Source organism: Heptranchias perlo, chromosome 16 (genome assembly GCF_035084215.1).
Source record: "Heptranchias perlo isolate sHepPer1 chromosome 16, sHepPer1.hap1, whole genome shotgun sequence".
Lineage (NCBI taxonomy): Eukaryota > Metazoa > Chordata > Chondrichthyes > Hexanchiformes > Hexanchidae > Heptranchias > Heptranchias perlo.
The window spans coordinates 57,909,071-57,929,045 of NC_090340.1; the positions used below are offsets into that span (position 1 = coordinate 57,909,071).

General features: G+C 45.4%; 1 protein-coding gene across 1 annotated transcript in view; it reads left to right on the plus strand.

Moving 5' to 3' along the window:
• Positions 1-19,975, plus strand: part of adamts18 (ADAM metallopeptidase with thrombospondin type 1 motif, 18) — a 162,216-nt gene that overhangs the window by 101,266 nt on the left and 40,975 nt on the right. The window contains exons 14-16 of the mRNA XM_067997525.1: positions 3,070-3,200; positions 3,953-4,076; positions 7,929-8,173. Coding sequence (XP_067853626.1) covers positions 3,070-3,200; positions 3,953-4,076; positions 7,929-8,173 — 500 coding nt within the window. The remainder of the gene's footprint in view (positions 1-3,069; positions 3,201-3,952; positions 4,077-7,928; positions 8,174-19,975) is intronic.

Sequence of the window (19,975 nt, forward strand, 5' to 3'; positions counted from 1 at the left end):
CAGAAGTTTGCAAACAGAAATGAACATCCTGATAATTTAGGGGCTGCAATCCTACCCAGTTGAAATTTGAGTGGTCCCACAGGGTACTGGGACCAGCTGTAAGTGTGCAGCTCCTTCAACCAACATAACTTTTAAAAAAAAAACAGAACATCTGCTCATTGTCACATTGCTGTTTGTGGGATCTTGCTGTGCCCAAATTGGCTGCCGTGTTTCCTACATTACAACAGTGACTACACTTCGAAAGTACATAATTGGTTGTAAAGCCCTTTGGGACGTCCCGAGGTCATGAAAGGCGCTATATAAATGCAAGTTCTTTTTCCTGGGCCACCGGCAAACATGGATCCACTCCCCTCCACCCACGCTACTTACTTAATATTGTAGCCTATTTGAACGCCACTTGTATTGGTGTTCAAAGAGTTAAATTCTGCAAATGTTTGCTAAAGGGTCTTAAAACTTACTTGATGCTGCCCAGGTGGCTCATTCAGTAGAATCATAGGTGTTCATTGAGTGCAGTAGGATTGACTGGGGGTAATTTTAACTTTGGGCGATAGTGTGAAATGGCCTATTATTGAGTTAGCTGTCCCATCGGATCTTCCTTTCTGTTGACTTCAGTGGACAGGCAAATCGTGTATGATGGGCGGCTAATTCGATATTGCCCGTTCTACATCATTGTCCAAAGTTAAAATGACCCCCCAATGATTCTGTGAGGTCCATCAAACCCTTGTTGGTGTTCTTCACCGTAAGTCCAGTCCCCTTCTTCTGCGTGCTCCCCGTAACTGCTCAACACACCTCCCCGGATGACCCAAGCGGATCAATAATGTCCTCAGTCTGTACTAATATCAGCTGGTATGGCTAATATGAGCATTTCAATTGGCCCGCAGTGCCCATGAGCTCGTGGGGTGGGGGCGGGGGGCGGGGTTTGCTGGGTTTAGGGAACGTTCCTTGAGCCCGGACGGGTAGGCCCAAGACACCTCTACTATTGGGCCTCGGGCCTGATTTAGATGAGCTGTGGACACATTCTGGGCCATCCTCGGGCAGCTCGCTGCCAAATCAGCATTGGAATTCAGGCTGCCGAGTCAGCGTCAGCGGCAGCGACTCTCGGGTGAGTCAAGGGTGAGGGTGGGGGAGGGGCGATCGGGAGAGGGCGGAATGCGATTGGGAGCGAGAGAAAGAAGAGGCTCATCCCATGAGTTGGGCTGTGCAAACCCAGGTCCCAGAACTAAAGGAATAAATTACTAACCTGTTGCACCACCTCAGTCCCTGACCACTGTCCATGTTTTCTCTCCTGAATGGGCGGACTTTTGCCAGGACATGGTTCACTGCGCCAGGAGCCCTTCTTCATATTTGAGCTGAGACAGTGTGCGTCAGTGGGCAATTCAACCAAGAGGGGCTTCACAGTTAAGCAAGCGGCAATTGATACTAGCTCAATTGCTAAATTTAAATCTGAGTCAGATAACTTTTTGGCAACCAAAGGTATTAAGGGATATGGGCCAAAGGCAGGTACATGGAGTTAGATCACAGATCAGCCATGATCTTATCAAATGGCGGAGCAGGCACGAGGGGCTGAATGGCCTACTCCTGTTCCTATGTTCCTGCAATCTATCCACACATGCACTTTCTAGAAAGAGTCAATTGGATACCAGTTGGACAAAGGAAATTTGACTTTTTTCCCCCTCTCCCTCGCCCAGGGATGCCCCTATTATAACGGAACCCAGTCGCAGCTATATTGTGAGTGAAAACTCTAAAGAGATACCAGAACTGAGTGATTATAACTATCAGCATCTCCACATCATGGTTATAACTATCAGCATCTCCACATCATGGTTATAACTATCAGCATCTCCACATCATGGTTATAACTATCAGCATCTCCACATCATGGTTATAACTATCAGCATCTCCACATCATGGTTATAACTATCAGCATAGACTGAACAGGTTGGGGCACTTTTCTGTTAAATGAGAAGGCTGAGGGGTGACCTGATAGAGGTTTTTAAAATTATGAAGGGGTTTGATAAGTTGGACGTAGAGAAGATGTTTCCACTTAGAATCATAGAAGTTTACAACATGGAAACAGGCCCTTCGGCCCAACATGTCCATGTCGCCCAGTTTATACCACTAAGCTAGTCCCAATTGCCTGCACTTGGCCCATATCCCTCTATACCCATCTTACCCATGTAACTGTCCAAATGCTTTTTAAAAGACAAAATTGTACCCGCCTCTACTACTGCCTCTGGCAGCTCGTTCCAGACACTCACCACCCTTTGAGTGAAAAAATTGCCCCTCTGGACCCTTTTGTATCTCTCCCCTCTCACCTTAAATCTATGCCCCCTCGTTATAGACTCCCCTACTTGTGGGGGAGTCCAAAACTAGTGGCCATAAACATAAGAGAGTCACTAATAAATTAATTCAATAAAGTATTCAGGAGAAACTTCTTTACCCAGAGAATGGTTAGAATATGGAACTCGCTACCACATGGAGCAGTTGAGGCGAATAGCATAGATGCATTTAAGGGGAAGCAAGATAAGTACATGAGGGAGAAAGGAATAGAAGGATATGCTGATGGGGTGAGATGAAGCAGGGTGGGAGGAGGCTCGTGTGGAGCATGAAGACACCGGCATTGATCAGTTGGGCCGAATGGCCTGTTTCTGCACTGTAAATTCTATGTAATGTAATGGTGCAATTCCCAGAAGACATGGCATATTTACCGTGGAGTTTCCTGAAGCAGCGTCTTCATGGCTATAAAGTATCTGTTCCTAATGCCTTGGATTCCATTGCTGGTTTGCTTTCATTGACGGATTCTGCCCATTGTTTACTACTGTTTAAAATTGTCTTATCAGAAGTGCCTGCAGGATTAGCCTGTGGCTCAAGCTGATGTCAAGCCCAGAAACTGATGTGTCTGTCTTGTGTCTGTTCCTGTTACCATCTGATGAGATACAATCTGCAGCCCATAAAAACTGTTGCAAATTGACTCGGCTTTAATTGCTGATGGTTATATAAATACAGCCTTTGCAGACCTCCCTGGGGGGTGTTTTTAAGTGACATGATCCCTTACTTTTGTGTTTTCAGATGAAGATGTTTGCAAGTTGTACTGCATAGCTGAAGATTTTGACTTCTTCTTTGCAATGTCCAACAAAGTTAAAGATGGAACTCCCTGTGTAGAGAACAAATTTGATGTTTGCATTGATGGCATTTGTGAGGTAAAATACATAACTTTTCCTTTCATTCTTAGTGTGTTGTCTTCTGTTTCCTCCTTTTCTTTGAGTCAACTCCTCATGACTACATCAATTGAGTTGTTGGTCACAGTCCATTTGTTGTAAAAATAGCGGGTAGATGGATCCCACCTTTTTAAAAAATCTTCCTCCTACAAGTGATCCTGGTCAAGATCAACAAGATCACTCCTAGGCAAATCCTGACTGTAAATTCCAGTCACGTTGGGGAATTTAAACTTGGGATCTCCAAATGTAAGCGTTCAATTCCCTAGGTTACAGCATTCAACTGTCACACAATATATTAAAAAAAAATACAGAGTTGCATGTGAAACAGAGCATTACTACTTCAGTGAACTCTGCCATGGTCTCGTAGAACATGAGATCTCGCTGATCTTCACTGCACAAAGAGTTTCTCAACTGAGTCTAGCTGGAGGATGAGCAGAGCAGGAGCTAAATACTTCCTCACAGGAAGAGCAGATCAGCCAGCTCGTCTTCCTAGGCTGCTGTTGTGCTTCTCCTCTTCTCGAGAAACATTACCAGCAGCCAAGAAGTCTTACCGTGCTCACCGCCAAGGATTGACGTGCACCGTGGGTGTTGAAAATAATGTTGGTTAGGGCTCCCTTGATGGCTGGTTAAGGCAACGATTAGCTGAGCCGTACAGAACGGAAAGGCCTTGGGTATGATCCCCAATCTGTATTAAGGTCGCTGATCTAAGCTTAATTGGCAAAATTTTCCTTCAGGCAGTGGGATGTGACCGTGTTCTGGGGTCAAAGGCCGTGGTGGATGCTTGCGGAGTATGCAATGGAGACAATTCAACCTGCAAGTTCTTCAGAGGGCAGTACCATCAACAGCACCGGGCGAATGGCAAGTATATCAGAAGCAAAGAGTACTAGAGGACTGCGTTGTACATTCAGTTAATATTGTCTGTTGCAAAACATTGTTGAAATGCTGTTGGCAGATTTTGCTTAGTGACTGAATTCAGAAAGATCTCCTGTCTTACAGAATATCACGGGTTCCAGACAGGGATCCTGAGAGGACTTTAAGGGAGTATCCCTTTGAAAAGGAATCTCGAAAGACACAAACTGCTTGGGGCCAAATTCTGGTTAATGCAGCCATGCATTCTCATAGAATAACAATGCTTTCTAACAGTGTCAAAGATGCATTGTAATTTTGAGCTAGTCAGTATCAGACTGCTCTCTTTTTTTGCCTTTCCCCTGATAGGGTAGATAAAGAGAATCTATTTCCTCTGGTGGGGGAATCCAGAACAAGGCGGCATAATCTTAAAATTAGAGCTAGGCCGTTCAGGAGTGAAATCAGGAAGTGCTTTTTCACACAAAGGGTAGTGGAAATCTGAAACTCTGTTCCCCCCCAAAAGGCCGTGGATGCTGGATCAATTGAAGCTTTCAAGACTGAGATGGATAGATTTTTGTTGGGTGAGGGTTTCAAGGGACATGGAGCAATGGCGGATAAATGGGGTTGAGGTACAGATCAGCCATGATCTAATTGAATGGCGGAACAGGCTCAAGGGGCTGAATGGCCTCCTCCTGTTCCTATGCGATTACATTACTGGAGAGGGGAGTAGGTTGTTGGTGCATGTCAGCCACACTGTGAGATGGGCGTGACGGACCAGTTGGCCTATTCCTGTCCTTTTTCGTATGTTCGTAAAAGCGGGGTGGACATGAAGTAAATCAGTTTGGAGCACAGACCCAACCCATTTTAATTTTCTTGAGCACATGTCACCAACAGAAAAACAGTTTGAGTAACTACTTTTAAACACATATTTGATCTTTCCAGTATTTTGTTTTTCAAACAATGAATACGGACAATGTTATGGGAGGTTGCTAGGCCAGAGCCTCAGCGGGGGCAAGCATCATAGGAACAGGAGTAGGCCATTCAGCCCCTCGAGCTTGTTCCGCCATTCAATCCAATCATGGCTGATCTGTATCTTAACTCCATCTACCCGCCTTGGTTCCAAATCCCTTAATACCCTTACCTCAAACAAAAATCTATCAATCCCAGTTTTGAAATTTTCCCTTGCCTCCACATCCTCAACAACTTTATGGGGGAGAGAGTTCCAGATTTCCACTACTTTCCTCTGTGTGATTTATCTAACAAAACTGCACATTTGTTCTTTATAAATGGGTTCATGATTCTGTTGCACGTAATGTGAGAGGAAATCTTCCTCCATTGTGATCGAGCCGAACCAACGTGTCCAACTGAAACTGAATTACTCCATGTTTGATGACTTAGCTCTTTGCTGGCTATCACTGCATCTTCCTCACAGTGTTGGGCTTAGTCTCCCCTTACACTCAACACCCTTTTCACCGACTGTATCCCTTCTGATGTTAAACCAGCTCCCTTCACACGTTCATCTTCAGTAACCCCTCCCAGCCAGCACCCTACGTTAACACCAATCCAATTCCCTCGGACTGTTCGTCACGGTAACTCATCCTGGGCATTTTCCCCCGGTGATGTCATTAGCAGAATAGAAAAACCTTGGTCAAAATTCAACAAAACTTTGTTAATATTAGCCATCGTTCTTTAACTGATTGTAAAAAAAAAAAGGCTTCTGGAGGTGATTAGAAAGCGTGAATCCATCCAAATATGATTTGTTTTGAATCCTTTATTTTTGGCAAATTATATTATCTGTTGACATCTGAGGCCAGTGAATCCAATGAACAGGTTCTCATTGAATAGAACAACTTTATTAGTATCAGTATTCCCAGCAGCACAAAATTATGGAACCCACCAGTTCCCTCAGAATTATCTTCCTCCTGCATCCTTCAAACTTTAAGACCTACATTTGGTATCACCTAATCACTACTTTGTGCGTCACCTCATCTTTTCCTATGCTCTTTTGACCTTGGTGGTGTCCTGCACTAGAGGCTTTGGCCCTACACCTCGTCTTTCCAATCATATGTAAGGAATCTTACAACACCAGGTTATAGTCCAACAATTTTATTTTAAAATCACAAGCTTTCGGAGATTATCTCCTTCGTCAGGTGAGTGACGAAGGAGATAATCTCCTTCGTCACTCACCTGACGAATGAGATAATCTCCGAAAGCTTGTGATTTTAAAATAAAATTGTTGGACTATAACCTGGTGTTGTAAGATTCCTTACATTTGTCCACCCCAGTCCATCACCGGCATCTCCACATCATTTCCAATCATAGGAACAGCAGTAGGCCATTCAGCCCCTCGAGCCTGCTCTGCCATTCAATTAGATCATGGCTGACCTGTACTTCAACTCCATTTACCCACCTTTGCTCCATATCCCTTGATACCCTTACCTAACAAAAATCTATTGGTCTCAGTCTTGAAAGCTCCAATTGTCCCAACAACCACAGCCTTTTGGGGGAGAGAATTCCAGATTTCTACTGCCCTTTGTGTGGAAAAAGTGCTTCCAGAATCCCTCCTGAATGGCCTAGCTCTGATTTTAAGATTGTGTCCCCTCGTTTTTGATTCCCCCACCAGAGGAAATAGTTTCTCTCCATCTACCCTATCGAGTCCCTTTAACATCTTAAAACACCTCAATCAGATCACCCCTCGATCTTCTGTACTCAAGGGAATACAAGCCGAGTTTATGCAACCTGACCTCATAATTTAACCCTCTAAGCCCTGGTTTCATTCTGATTTAACCCTCTAAGCTCCAGTATCAATCTGGTATCATTCCGTTATCAGCTAAAAATATGCTACGACACCATCAAGGCAGGGCTGTGGTTTTGCTTTCAAATAGGGCGGGGGAGTGGGACTAGCCGGATTGCTCTTGCATAGAGCCGGTGGGGACTCAATGGGCCGAATGGCCTCCTTTCGTGCCGTAACCTTTCTGTGATCCCAGTGTTGTCTGCTACTCAGATCTGCCATCCCTGACTTTGATAAGGTGAGGAGTTCTCCGATCATTGCATTTAACGCAGGAAAAATAAGGTCATAAACTACAATACAAAGCACACTTCTGTGAATGGTTTTGATCTGCGCTGTTTAGCATGTTGGATGGTCTATCCTTTGACTCTGAATTGCAATACAGAAACTAGAGATGAAAAGTAAAGCTGTGAATAGTGAAAACCTAAAATAATAAAAAAAGAAAATCGAAAGAGCAAAGACATTTCATCTGATCAAGGGTTCCATCCTATCTTATTCCGTATCTGGTTCTTTCTCAATGCAGCTGTACGGTTCTGACATTTAACGAACTTGACTGATGTGAATCTGGATACTGCTTACCACAGTGTAGGAACACAGGAATAGGAGTAGGCCATTCAGCTCTTTGGGGGAGAGAGTTCCAGATTTCCACTCCCCTTTGTGTGAAGAAGTGCTTCCTGACATCACCCCTGAACGGCCGAGCTCTAATTTTAAGGTTATTCCCCCTTGTTCTGGACTCCCCCACCAGAGGAAATAGTTTCTCTCTGTCTACCCTATCAAATTCTTTAATCGTCTTAAAGACCTCAATTAGAGCAACCCATAATCTTCTTTTCTCTAGGGAATACAAGTCTAGTCTATGCAACCTGACTTCATAATTTAACCCTTTTAGCCCCGGTATCATTCTGGTGAATCTGCACTGCACCCCCTCCAAGGCCAATCCTGAGGTGCAGTGCCCAGAACTGAACGCAGTATCTCCAGATGCAGTCTAACCAGAGCTTTAAACAACTGTAGCATAACTTCCTCCCCTTTATATTCCGGTACATGTAACACATGTTCTTTTTTTGTTTTTTGTTTCGTAGAGTACTACGTCGTCGTCACGGTACCGGCCGGGGCTCGCAGCATTCATGTACGCGAACTGGAGATCTCAACGAGTTACTTGGCAGCGCGCAACCTGAAGGGCAAATACCATCTAACGGGGGACTGGACAGTGGACTGGCCGGGGAAATTCGACTTCGCCGGAGCTGTGTTTGACTACCGCCGCTCGTTTAACAAACCAGAGAGCCTGTACTCGGCCGGACCGACTAATGAGACGCTCGTCTTTGAAGTAAGCTTCTTTTCTTCTCCCCCTCCTTGTTCACTCCATCACTTGTGTCCGCCGCTATATTAGCCGTGACAGGTTGGCAGTGTGCTGCCGAGTTCAGTCGGATTCAGTGACATAAGGGCCCCCCCGTTTAGTCGCATTTAATTACAGTCCAGCCTTGTATTCTGAGAAAGATTGCTCGACTATAGAATTTTTCCAAATGGTGAGCGCTTAATCACCGCGGAGATGTTGGAATAAAAGGATGATGTCAACACCGCGTACAATATTTTCATCATTAGATGCTTGGCTTTGAAAAGGAACTGTTGTGTTTTGTTTTTTTTTTGCCTTCGGAATGAAAATTAAAATCCCAGACAGTGTGATGTAATGGCTGGGTCCTCATCTTGAGGGGTAGATGAAAGGAGTGTTTAATTGGATGCAACAAGTTACAAAATATCGACGTGAGTGTCTCAAAGCATTTTTAATTGGGGGGAAGAAAGATTCTAATCAAAAGATGGGGATGGAAAAGGAAGAAGTAGTTTTATGGGATTCTGTTAATAATGTACTTACTTCTTATTTTGATGATCGGTTTTGCAGTTTGCTCGTTTTGATGCATAGTGTATCATTATACTGACTGCTGTTTCTGCCTGTTGTCATAAAATGTATCGCCCAGATAGCTCAACATAGGTACAAGCAAGCAAATCCTCCTGTGTGAAAGAGAGGAGACCTTCATTTCCCAGTGTTACGTGACAACGCACTTCCCTCACACACGGAGAGATCTTCCTCCCATCTGTTTGGGCTACTTTGGAACCCTGATCTGGAGGTGAGGTGGCAGTGTACCAGTACACTCTACCACCTGGTCCTCTTGTGGATAAAGAGACGATTTTGATCGCAACCTTACGTCTAGATTTGGGACCTATGGCCCTTCAAGAAAAGGGTACCCGCCACCATCCAGTTTTCTGTCAGGGACAAACCTTCATTACATTTGTCCTGGGCTGATTTTGGAGTCAGGTTTGCAGAGGTGAAAGGACATTTCCTTGGCATTGTTGGGTAAATTCAGCGACTCTACGCTCCCAGTGGGCATCCTCAGTCAAAGGACGCATGGATAGGATAATCAGCGACTTGGTGTTGTAACCCTATTGCTCACCCCTGCACTCTTTGAGTGAGGATTTATATTGGGAGTGCAAGAGCATTGACTTTTCCTCTCTATGCAATCTGTTCCTCCATTGAAACCTTTATTTTTGTCCAAGTGGAACCAAGATTCAAAGGAGAAAAGTTCGTTTTCTTGTACATGATTCTCTGATCTTGTACGCAATCCAATCCCCCCAAAGAGAAAGAGAGATCTTCATCCCATCTATCTGTGGTGACTTGGAACCAGGTTCTAAAGGTTAAAGGAAGGTTAAAGACAGAGGGCCCCAAATTCAGATTGGGCCCTGGATGGAAATTGGGTAGATTGCCTGATGGGAGAGAGGAAAATGGGGCTGCTGACCAAGTGCTGTGTCATTCTGGGGTAGGAGAAGAGGGTAAATCTTGCCACTGACTCCATCCCCTTCCCCAGCACACACTCTGGCTGATAACAGGCCATTCACAGACTTGCTATCCTGAGCTGAGTTTCAGCTCCCACATCCAACCCATCACCAAAGTCGCTTACTTCCACCTCCAAAACATTGCCTACCCCTGCCCCTGCCTCAACCACTCCACCACTGAAACCCTTACACATGCCTTCGTGACCTCCAGACTGACCACTCTGAATGCTGTCCTCTCCAGTCTCCCATCCTCCATCCTCCACAAACTCCAAGTTGTCCACACTAATACCATACTTGTGCCACAAGTATCTTGTCCTACACTAATTCCCGGTGGCCCATCATCTTGTCCTCAATGACCTGCTCTGGTTCCCCATTCCCTGATGCATTCAACTTAAAATCCTTGCCAGCAATTCCTTCCTTGGCCTTGTTCGTCCCTATCTCTGCAATCTCCTCCAGCCCTACATCCACGGGGAAATGTGAGGAGTGACATTAATAATCTGTAAAAGTGTAATAGATTACAAATCCCCGACTGGAGGCAGTCAGTCAGGTCCCCCTGAGAGCACAAAATTCAATTTCCCCTGTCGTTGCTCCAGTTTTAGGTTGGCAACAACTTGCATTTATATAGCGCTTTTAACGTAGTAAAACGTCCCTGGGCGCTTCACAGGAGCGATTATCAAACAAAATTTGACACTAAGCCACATAAGGAGATATTAGCACAGGCGACCAAAACCTTGGTAACGGAGGCAGGTTTCAAGGAGCATCTTAAAGGAGGAGAGAGAGGTAGAGAGGCGGGGAGAGGTTTAGGGAGGGAATTCCAGAGCTTAGGGCCTAGACAGCTGAAGGCACGGCCGCCAATGGAGGGGGCGATTCAAATCGGGGATGCGCAAGAGGCCAGAATTGGAGAAACGCAGAGAGCTCGGGAGGGGTTGTAGTGCTGGAGGAGGTTACAGAGATAGGGAAGAGGTGAGGCCATGGAGGGATTTGAACACAAGGATGAGAATTTTAAATTTGAGGTGTTGGTGGACCGGAAGCCAACGTAGGTCAGCGAGCACAGGGGGTGATGGGTGAACTGGTGCTCCTGACTTTGCCTCCGTTGAAGAAAGAATGACTTTCTGCTGCCTGTATCCTAACTTGCACCAAGTCCCGTTCAACAATCACGTTTAGGATATGTACACTCCAAGCCGAGATTCAAGTTTGGTGTCAAACATAATCACTTGATTTAACTAATAGTCCACTCTCCTCGACTTTGATAGTTTTCTGCAGTATGGGCTTCGGCCCGTCTCTTAAGATTCTAAATCTTAAGCACGTTGCTGTTTTTAGTAGTCGGCCTGTGAACTCAACTAAATGTCACCAGTGCTCTGCTGTGACTGATGGTGAAACAGTTGCATTCATGTTACACAGGCACGGCAGTGAGGGGCGGGATGCTATCGATCTTAAAGGACACGATAAAGGAAAAGGCAATTTTCTCGTTTGTTTACAGTGTTAAAAGCAAACAGAAACAGTTGGAAGGCGAAGGGCTTTAGCCTGATGCATTGTTCGTGTGGCCCGTTCCCGGAGTATCCTGAATCAATGTTGCAGGTTAACCCCACTGACTGTTCCCAGAGTAGGGTTACGCCAAGAGCAAGGCATAAACATATAAATATCACTTGAGTGTCAGAACCAAACCTTTTGGATGTCATTTGTCATTATCTGTGGGTAATTCAAGGACAGTACCTCAAGTCAGGGGAGTGCAGAGGGGAATATATTTCATAGCCAGGGCCTCTGAACTGATACTTGATTCCAGGGGCAGAATAACAGTGCCTTTGTCAAAGGAGCAGAACAGTGTCCCATTAATCTTGCTGTGCTCAACTGGAGTGCTCGCTTCTCTGTGTGAAAATGGGAGCGAATAAAGCTCTCCCCACAAGGACCTGGTGAGGTCCAAGGATGAGTGCTTCTCCTCATAGAATAGAATCACACTGCGCAGAAGGAGGCCGTTCAGCCCATCATTGATCCGATTCCTTGGCGAATCATTTCTACATGTTTTTTTTTAAACTTTAAAATGGCCAGCTTTCTCCTCTTTTCCCAGAAGGCAGCAGCTCACTTCGAGGGACTGTTTCCAATGCCTCTTGCCCATCTCCCACACCCACCCCCCCCCGCTCCGGACCCCGAACCTAGCATGTCCATGACCCATACGTTCTAACCTCCAGCTCCTCTACCACTTCATCAGGGGCAGCTAAGGATGGGCAATTAAAATGAGGCTTTGCCAGCAGTCCCTCACACCCACTGAGACAAATAGTTCTTTATCTTTTTAACCCTAGTTCCCAGCCCTTTCCCATATCCCTAAAAGAAAGAAAGAACTTGCATTTATATAGCGCCTTTCGCCACCTCAGGACGTCCCAAAGCGCTTTACAGCCAATGAAGTACTTTTGAAGTGTAGTCACTGTTGTAATGTAGGGAACGCAGCAGCGAAATCGCGCACAGCAAGCTCCCACACACTGCAACGCGATAACGACCAGATTATTTGTTTTAGTGATGTTGGTCGAGGGATAAATAGTGCCCTCGCTGTGTAAGCAAGTTGCTATCTCCCTTTTAAAAATCTGAATTTAGTGCCTTTGAGGATAATTAAGTGTGTCACAGCCCTTCATGTGAAGAAATTTTGCCTTCATTCACTGACTGCATTCACTCTAACTTTACGATTATGTTCCGATAAAGTGTTTTGACAGAGCCGCTGAGGGGGCGGATGGATGAGGATGCTGTATAACTGTTTTATTTTAACAAGGCATTGGATAAGGTTCCTCACAGGAGATTGCTGAAACTGAGGCACACAGAACTGGATGCAACCTTGCAGCCTGGATAGGAATCTGATTGGGAGGTGGGAGGCGGAGAGTTGGGATAAAAGGTACATTCCCAGCTTGGCTGTGATGCTACGGCCCCAGATTTTCCTCTCCACATAAAACTGTCGGGGATTTGGGAATAGAGGGAAGTATACTCAAGTTTGTGCCAATGACACTAAGCTCCGAGGTACAGTACTCTTTGAAAAAGAGAACAGGAGATTGGAAAAGTTCGAAGCTAGATTTAGTAAGTGGGCTAAACGATGGCTGCTGGAGTTATACTCAACAAGATGGATGTAAGAATAACAGATAGGGGACAATCCAAACAGTGAAGCACTTGGTTTGGGGTGGAACGGGGGGGGGAGGGAAAGGTTGGTTAGATAAACAAAAGGATTTATGGCCTCTGGTACATAAGTGATTAAAAGCTAGTTTGCAGGTGCAAAAAGTGATCAAAAAGACATAGGATGCTGGGATTTGTCACAAGAGGTATAGAATATAAGAGCAAGGAAGCACCATTATGTTTAGACAGAGCGCTAGTATGACCTCATTTGGAACATTGTGTTCAGTTTTGGGTGCCCCACCTTGGGAACAATACACTGGGCTTGGAGCAAGGATAGTAAAGGATATGAGGGATAATTATGTGAGGTTCTGCTTCTGGCATGGAGCTTTGCTTCACCGTGTGATTCCATGGGTCCCATTATCCCTCTTGTACTGTCTGGTTCCATGTGTCCCATTATCCCTCTTGTACTGTCTGATTCCTTGGATCCCATTATCCCTTTTGTACTGTCAGGTTCCATGGGTCCCATTATCCCTCTTGTACTGTCTGATTCCTTGGATCCCATTATCCCTTTTGTACTGTCAGGTTCCATGGGTCCCATTATCCCTCTTGTACTGCCTGGTTCCATGGGTCCCATTATCCCTCTTGTACTATCTGGTTCCATGGATCCCATTATCCCTCTTGTATTCTGTAGTTCCATGAGTCCCATTATCCCTCTTGTACTGCCTGGTTCCATGGGTCCCATTATCCCTCTTGTACTATCTGGTTCCATGGATCCCATTATCCCTCTTGTATTCTGTAGTTCCATGGGTCCCATTATCCCTCTTGTACTATCTGATTCCATGGATCCCATTATCCCTCTTGTATTCTGTAGTTCCATGGGTCCCATTATCCCTCTTGTACTGTCTGATTCCATGGGTCCCATTATCCCTCTTGTACTGTCTGATTCCATGGGTCCCATTATCCCTCTTGTACTGTCTGATTCCTTGGATCCCATTATCCCTCTTGTACTATCTGGTTCCATGGATCCCATTATCCCTCTTGTATTCTGTAGTTCCATGGGTCCCATTATCCCTCTTGTACTGTCTGGTTCCATTGGTCCCATTATCCCTCTTGTATTCTGTGGTTCCATGGGTCCCATTATCCCTCTTGTACTGTCTGGTTCCATGGATCCCATTATCCCTCTTGTATTCTGTAGTTCCATGGGTCCCATTATCCCTCTTGTACTGTCTGGTTCCATGGGTCCCATTATCCCTCTTGTACTGTCTGGTTCCATGGATCCCATTATCCCTCTTGTATTCTGTAGTTCCATGGGTCCCATTATCCCTCTTGTACTGTCTGGTTCCATTGGTCCCATTATCCCTCTTGTATTCTGTGGTTCCATGGGTCCCATTATCCCTCTTGTATTCTGTGGTTCCATGGGTCCCATTATCCCTCTTGTACTGTCTGGTTCCATGGGTCCCATTATCCCTCTTGTACTGTCTGGTTCCATGAGTCCCATTATCCCTCTTGTACTGTCTGGTTCCATGGGTCCCATTATCCCTCTTATACTGTCAGGTTCCATGAGTCCCATTATCCCTCTTGTACTGTCTGGTTCCATGGGTCCCATTATCCCTCTTGTACTGTCTGGTTCCATTGGTCCCATTATCCCTCTTGTATTCTGTGGTTCCTTGGGTCCCATTATCCCTCTTGTACTCTGTGGTTCCATGGGTCCCATTATCCCTCTTGTATTCTGTGGTTCCATGGGTCCCACTAGCCCTCCAGTACCTTGTGGTCTTCCAGTATCTTCATGCATGAGCGCAGACAGTGAGCTTCAACAGGCTACTTGCTGTGGGAGACAGGATCAGGTTCAGCTGTGATGCCTCCCATGGTTGTTCAAGAAATGGAATTCTGGCTGATTTTATTTTTCCCTCCCTAATCCAGGGATGTCGCGTCCCGACGTAACTCTGGTTGAATTCAGCTAACTACGTCACCTTGACTGAAATCGGTTAACTCCATGCAGCCTGGAGATTGGACCTGGGATCCTCCTGGTTTATGTGGCTGAGTTCCACACAGGATGTTGTGTTTAGCAGCAGAACTATTAGGGTGATTGCTTTCTTATGCATTATATCAAAAATGTAATATTCTTTTTTTAAAAAAAAATTAAGTGCTCTCCAGAAGATAGTCTCTGGGTGTTTGGAGAGGGGGGCGATAAGCAATGTGAGTTCTGTCAGAGGCCATCGCTTAACTGGAGAGCTTTGTGGGGAGGGCGAATGTTTGTACAAGTGTTCAAGATATAAGCTGCAATCAAGTGCCTTGCCTCGAAAGCACGGCGCTGTGTTTGAAGTCGTTTGTCAAACCAGCTGGAGTGCAACATCCAAACACATCTCTTAATGGGTACCCTGAAGGGCATGTCTCAGATGGTTGTTACAGGCAGTTATTACTAGATACAGAGGCCAGGAGCCTCTGAAGCAGCCGTTGTAAAAGAGCTTGTTGGGTACAGTGAGTAAAGTGGACTTGAGAGGACACTTGGCCTCAAAAATAAAACCAAAATGGAATCCTTTGACCTTTGAACTACCCTATCACATCGCCGCTATGTTGAGAGTCTTCTCTCGAGTGCGAGGTCTCTCCCACTTCCTGTTCCCCGCCAGCGTAAAGCTTCAATCATTTTTAAATTTAAGAAAAGCTGAAATGGTGACTCGGGAACGAAGGCCAGCATTTGAATCCACCGTCCACCACTAAGGGAGTTTTAAAAGATGGCAGGTGAGACATTACTGTTTGGTGATATTAGTGGATGAGCTGTTGATGATTTAACGGCCATTCCTCTCCCTGCAGCATTAACCCATTTAAAGTTTAGTGCCTTCAGTACAACAGTGCACAGAAAAATACAAGAAGTGTTCGTCTGACAGTATCATCAATAGGAAATTCTAGCTTAAAATGCCCAAGTAATCAATCGGCCTACTCTGGACAAGTTTTCTTTCCCTTTGCCTTGGCACCTTTGATGCTTTGAAATGTGATGTTTGAAGGGCAGCAGATGCTCTTTCTCATGTGTAGAGAGAGAAATACATGTTGATCATCAAAACAAAAGAAAAACAAAGTTAGTTATCCACCATTTTACTTGGATATACACCTTCTGCAGTCCCCAGCTTATTGTTGAAAATGTTCCCTACAATGGGGCAATTTCGCTAGTTTTTTTTTGATTGAAGGCCAATTTTGAGGACTGTTTAGGGCTGTGCGTTCATACGGGTAGGGTAGCATAATGGCTATGTCACTGGACTAGTAATCCGGAGGCCTGAACTAATAACCCAGTAGAAACATAGAGTTCAAATCCTGCCATGGCAGTTTGAGAATTTGAGTTCAGTTAAAATGATGTCTGGAAATAAAAAGCAGTTACTAGTTAGTGAAAGTGACTGTGAAGCTGTTGGACTGTTGTTAAAAACCCAACTGGTTCACTGATGTCCTTGAGGGAAGGAAATCCTACTGACCTTACCTGAACTGGGCCTATATGTGACTCCATTCCCACACCAACGTGGTTGACTCTTAATTGCCCAGCAAGCCACTCAGTTGTACCAAACTACTAATGATTCAAGAACAAGGCCACCACCACCTTCTTAGGGCGACTAAGGATGGGCAATAAATGACTGGCCTTGCCAGTGATGCCCACATCCCAAGAATGAATTTTTAAAAAGAGTTCTAAGCAAAGAGGATGAAAATCATAGAACTTACAGCATAGAAACAGGCCATTCGGCCCAACTGGTCTATGCCGGTGTTTATGCTCCACACGAGCCTCCTTCATTTAACCCTATCAGCATACCCTTCTATTCCTTTCTCCCTCATGTGTTTATCCAGCTTCTCCTTAAATGCATCCATGCTATTCGCCTCAACTACTCCATGTGGTAGCAAGTTCCACATTCTCACCACTTTCTGGGTGAAGATGTTTCTCCTGATTCCTGTTCCCAAAAGCTAACCGTAAGCTATTTGACGGTTGGCAGCGGCAGAACCAAACCCAAGCTTGTTTCTCAATGTGCACACGTACATACTTTGCAGTAAGGATCACTGGATAGTGACTGGGAGCAGGAACTCTGGCTGTTTCTTTCCGCCCTCCCTAGCCCAAGGGCATTGTTCAGAATCAACCCCTCAAACAGCAGAAAAACCCAAAGGGTGGGGAATGGAACAATTCCTGCACAGCTGGCCATAAAGGTAATGCTCCGCCTTGAAGGGATAATTGAACATGAGAAACAAATTATTTACTCTGGAGGATGCTGTTGTCTCATTGTCTTCCACATTTGCCTTAAGCTAAATTCTCAGAAGCGTAGCCTCAACAGGAATGTGCACTCGAAAAAAATATATATATGGCGGCCTCATTCCAATTCCATAGCTTGTGTTTATCAGGATTTAGGAAGCTGTAAAATTTATTGCACTGAAATCCTGTGGCCAAGAGGTCAGTGTTTTGTGTTTAATGTCAGTCACTGGCATGTAAAGGCAGACGTTAAAGACTCTCTATCAAGGACATGGAGATGCCGATATATTTTTTTTTTATGTCGGCCATAAATTTTGGAAAGAGCTGATAACTGGTCAGACGACTCTGGAATGTTTGGGCCTAGTGAGGTTGTAGGTCAGAGCCTGAAAGCAGTCCACGTTTGTAAATTCTTTCAACAGAGAATAGCAGTGAAGAATTTAAGCAGATAGGTAGATGTAGTTTTCTGCCTCTGAAACATAAAAACATGGAACAAAAGCCAAGGAGGAGAAAAGGCTATGCTGCTTATCAATCTTAGCCTTCCAGCTCTCTAACTCTCCTATCTTAGCATCCAACTGGACCTTGAAAGTCCAGCACACAGGATGAAACACTCACCTCCTGACTCCCCAAAGCCTTTCCACCATCTACAAGGCACAAGTCAGGAGTGTGATGGAATACTCTCCACTTGCCTGGATGAGTGCAGCTCCAACAACACTCAAGAAGCTCGACACCATCCAGGACAAAGCAGCCCGCTTGATTGGCACCCCATTCAGCACCCTAAACATTCACTCCCTTCACCACCGGCGCACTGTGGCTGCAGTGTGTACCATCCACAGGATGCACTGCAGCAACTCGCCAAGGCTTCTTCGACAGCACCTCCCAAACCCGTGACCTCTACCACCTAGAAGGACAAGGGCAGCAGGCACATGGGAACAGCACCACCTGCACGTTCCCCTCCAAGTCACACTCCATCCCGACTTGGAAATATATCGCCGTTCCTTCATCGTCACTGGGTCAAAATCCCGGAACTCCCTACCTAACAGCACTGCGGGAGAACCTTCACCACACGGACTGCAGCGGTTCAAGAAGGCGGCTCACCACCACCTTCTCAAGGGCAATTAGGGATGGGCAATAAATGCCGGCCTCGCCAGCGACGCCCGCATCCCATGAACGAATTTTTTAAAAAAGGCAATACACCTGGCGGTGAGATGTCACAGTCTCCTCTGTCCATTGGCTATCTAAAATGGGCTTTGGGCTTTCTCTACCCAGTTCTTAGTGGGCATCGTCCCACAGGAGAAAACTACCGTTCGTTTGGCAGTTTCACTGAGGCCAAAAGGATGGTGGAAGAGGGATCACGCTGGTGCAGGAGAGGGAGTATGTTGGTGATTGGGATTGAGCCACATTGTTGGCGTAGAGTGGAAGGAGCTTCACTGTGCGTCGTAACCATGTTGTAAGCGTGACCTAGGCGCACTTGATGTTGGCATTGAGCACCTGAAGTGGGCAAGTCTTCCATTTCTTAGCACTGACATCCCTCACCCTGATAAGTATAAAATCCTTCACCCAACATGACATCGAGGCAGAGATAACTCATTAATCTCTTTTTGTCTCATTCGTCAGCATTTGCCAGTATGTTTTAGTTTAGTTTTTGCTGCGCTTGAGTTGCTTCACACTTGGCTGTCACAGTCGGCGCTGTTTACTGTGAACACTGAGCCCATTAGTAACCGAACGTGTATTTTCAGTGTCTCTGTTTCCTGGGGTTAGCACAGGCTACTGCTGTGTGTTGGCTGTTCCAGTGGTCCTGAAGTGCAAAGCATTTGGCAGCGGGATTGTGCCCTGCCACTGCCAGATGCGTGCCTGCTCACTGGAAAGAAAAAAGGACTTGCATTTATACAGCACCTTTCCTACATTGCAGCAGTGACTACACTTCAAAAAAAGTTCTTAATGGGCTATAAAGCACTTTGGGAAGTCCTGAGGTCATGCAAGGCACTAGATAAATGCAAGTCTTTCTTTCTTTCATAACCTCAGGATGTCCCAAGGTGCTTTATAGCCAATTAAGAACTTTTTTTTGAAATGTAGTCACTGCGTAGGAAACGTGGCAGCTAATTTGTGCACAGCAATGAGATAATCACCAGATAATCTGTTTTAGTGATGTTGGTTGAAGGATAAATATTGACCAGGACACCGGGAAGAACTACCCTGCTTTTCTTGGAAATAGTGCTACGGGATCTTTTACGTCCAGAGGGCAAACGGGGCTTCGGTTTAACAAAAGACGGCACCTCCGACAGTGCAGCACTCCCTCAGTACTGCACTGGAGTGCCAGCCTAGATTTTGTGTTTAAGTTTGTGGAGTGGGACTCGAACCTATAACCTTCATGATTCAGAGGTGAGAGTACTACCAACTGAGCCACGGCTGACACTCACATTTGCAGAACTTCGGCAGAAATTGTCATGAGAAAACAGGCTTGAAATTCATTTATACCGTACTTGAGACTGGAGGGCACGGTACAGAGGAACAGGCCCCATTTTATATAGCAAAAGTGCCTATTACGCCCGGTTCACCCTGTCTGTTACATAGAATTACATAGAATGTACAGCACAGAAACAGGCCATTCGGCCCAACTGCTCCATGCTAGTGTTTATTCTCCATACGAGCCTCCTCTCATTCCTCTTCATCTAACCCTATCGATATATCCTTCTATTCCTTTCTCCTTCATGAAGTTTCTCCTGAATTCCCTGTTGGATTTATTAGTGACTCTCTTATATTTATGGCCCCCAGTTTTGGTCTCCCCCACAAATGGAACCATCTTCTCTACGTCTACCTTATCAAACCCTTTCATAATCTTATCAGGTCACCCTTCTCTTTTTTTAGATAAAAGAGCCCCAGCCTGTTCAATATTCAATTCTTCAACACAAGGGAAGAGTAGAGGAAGCTTTACTCAGTGCTATGCTTGGCTTGGGGGTGCTTCATGCTGTCACTGGATGCCCAAAGTGGAAAGCATGA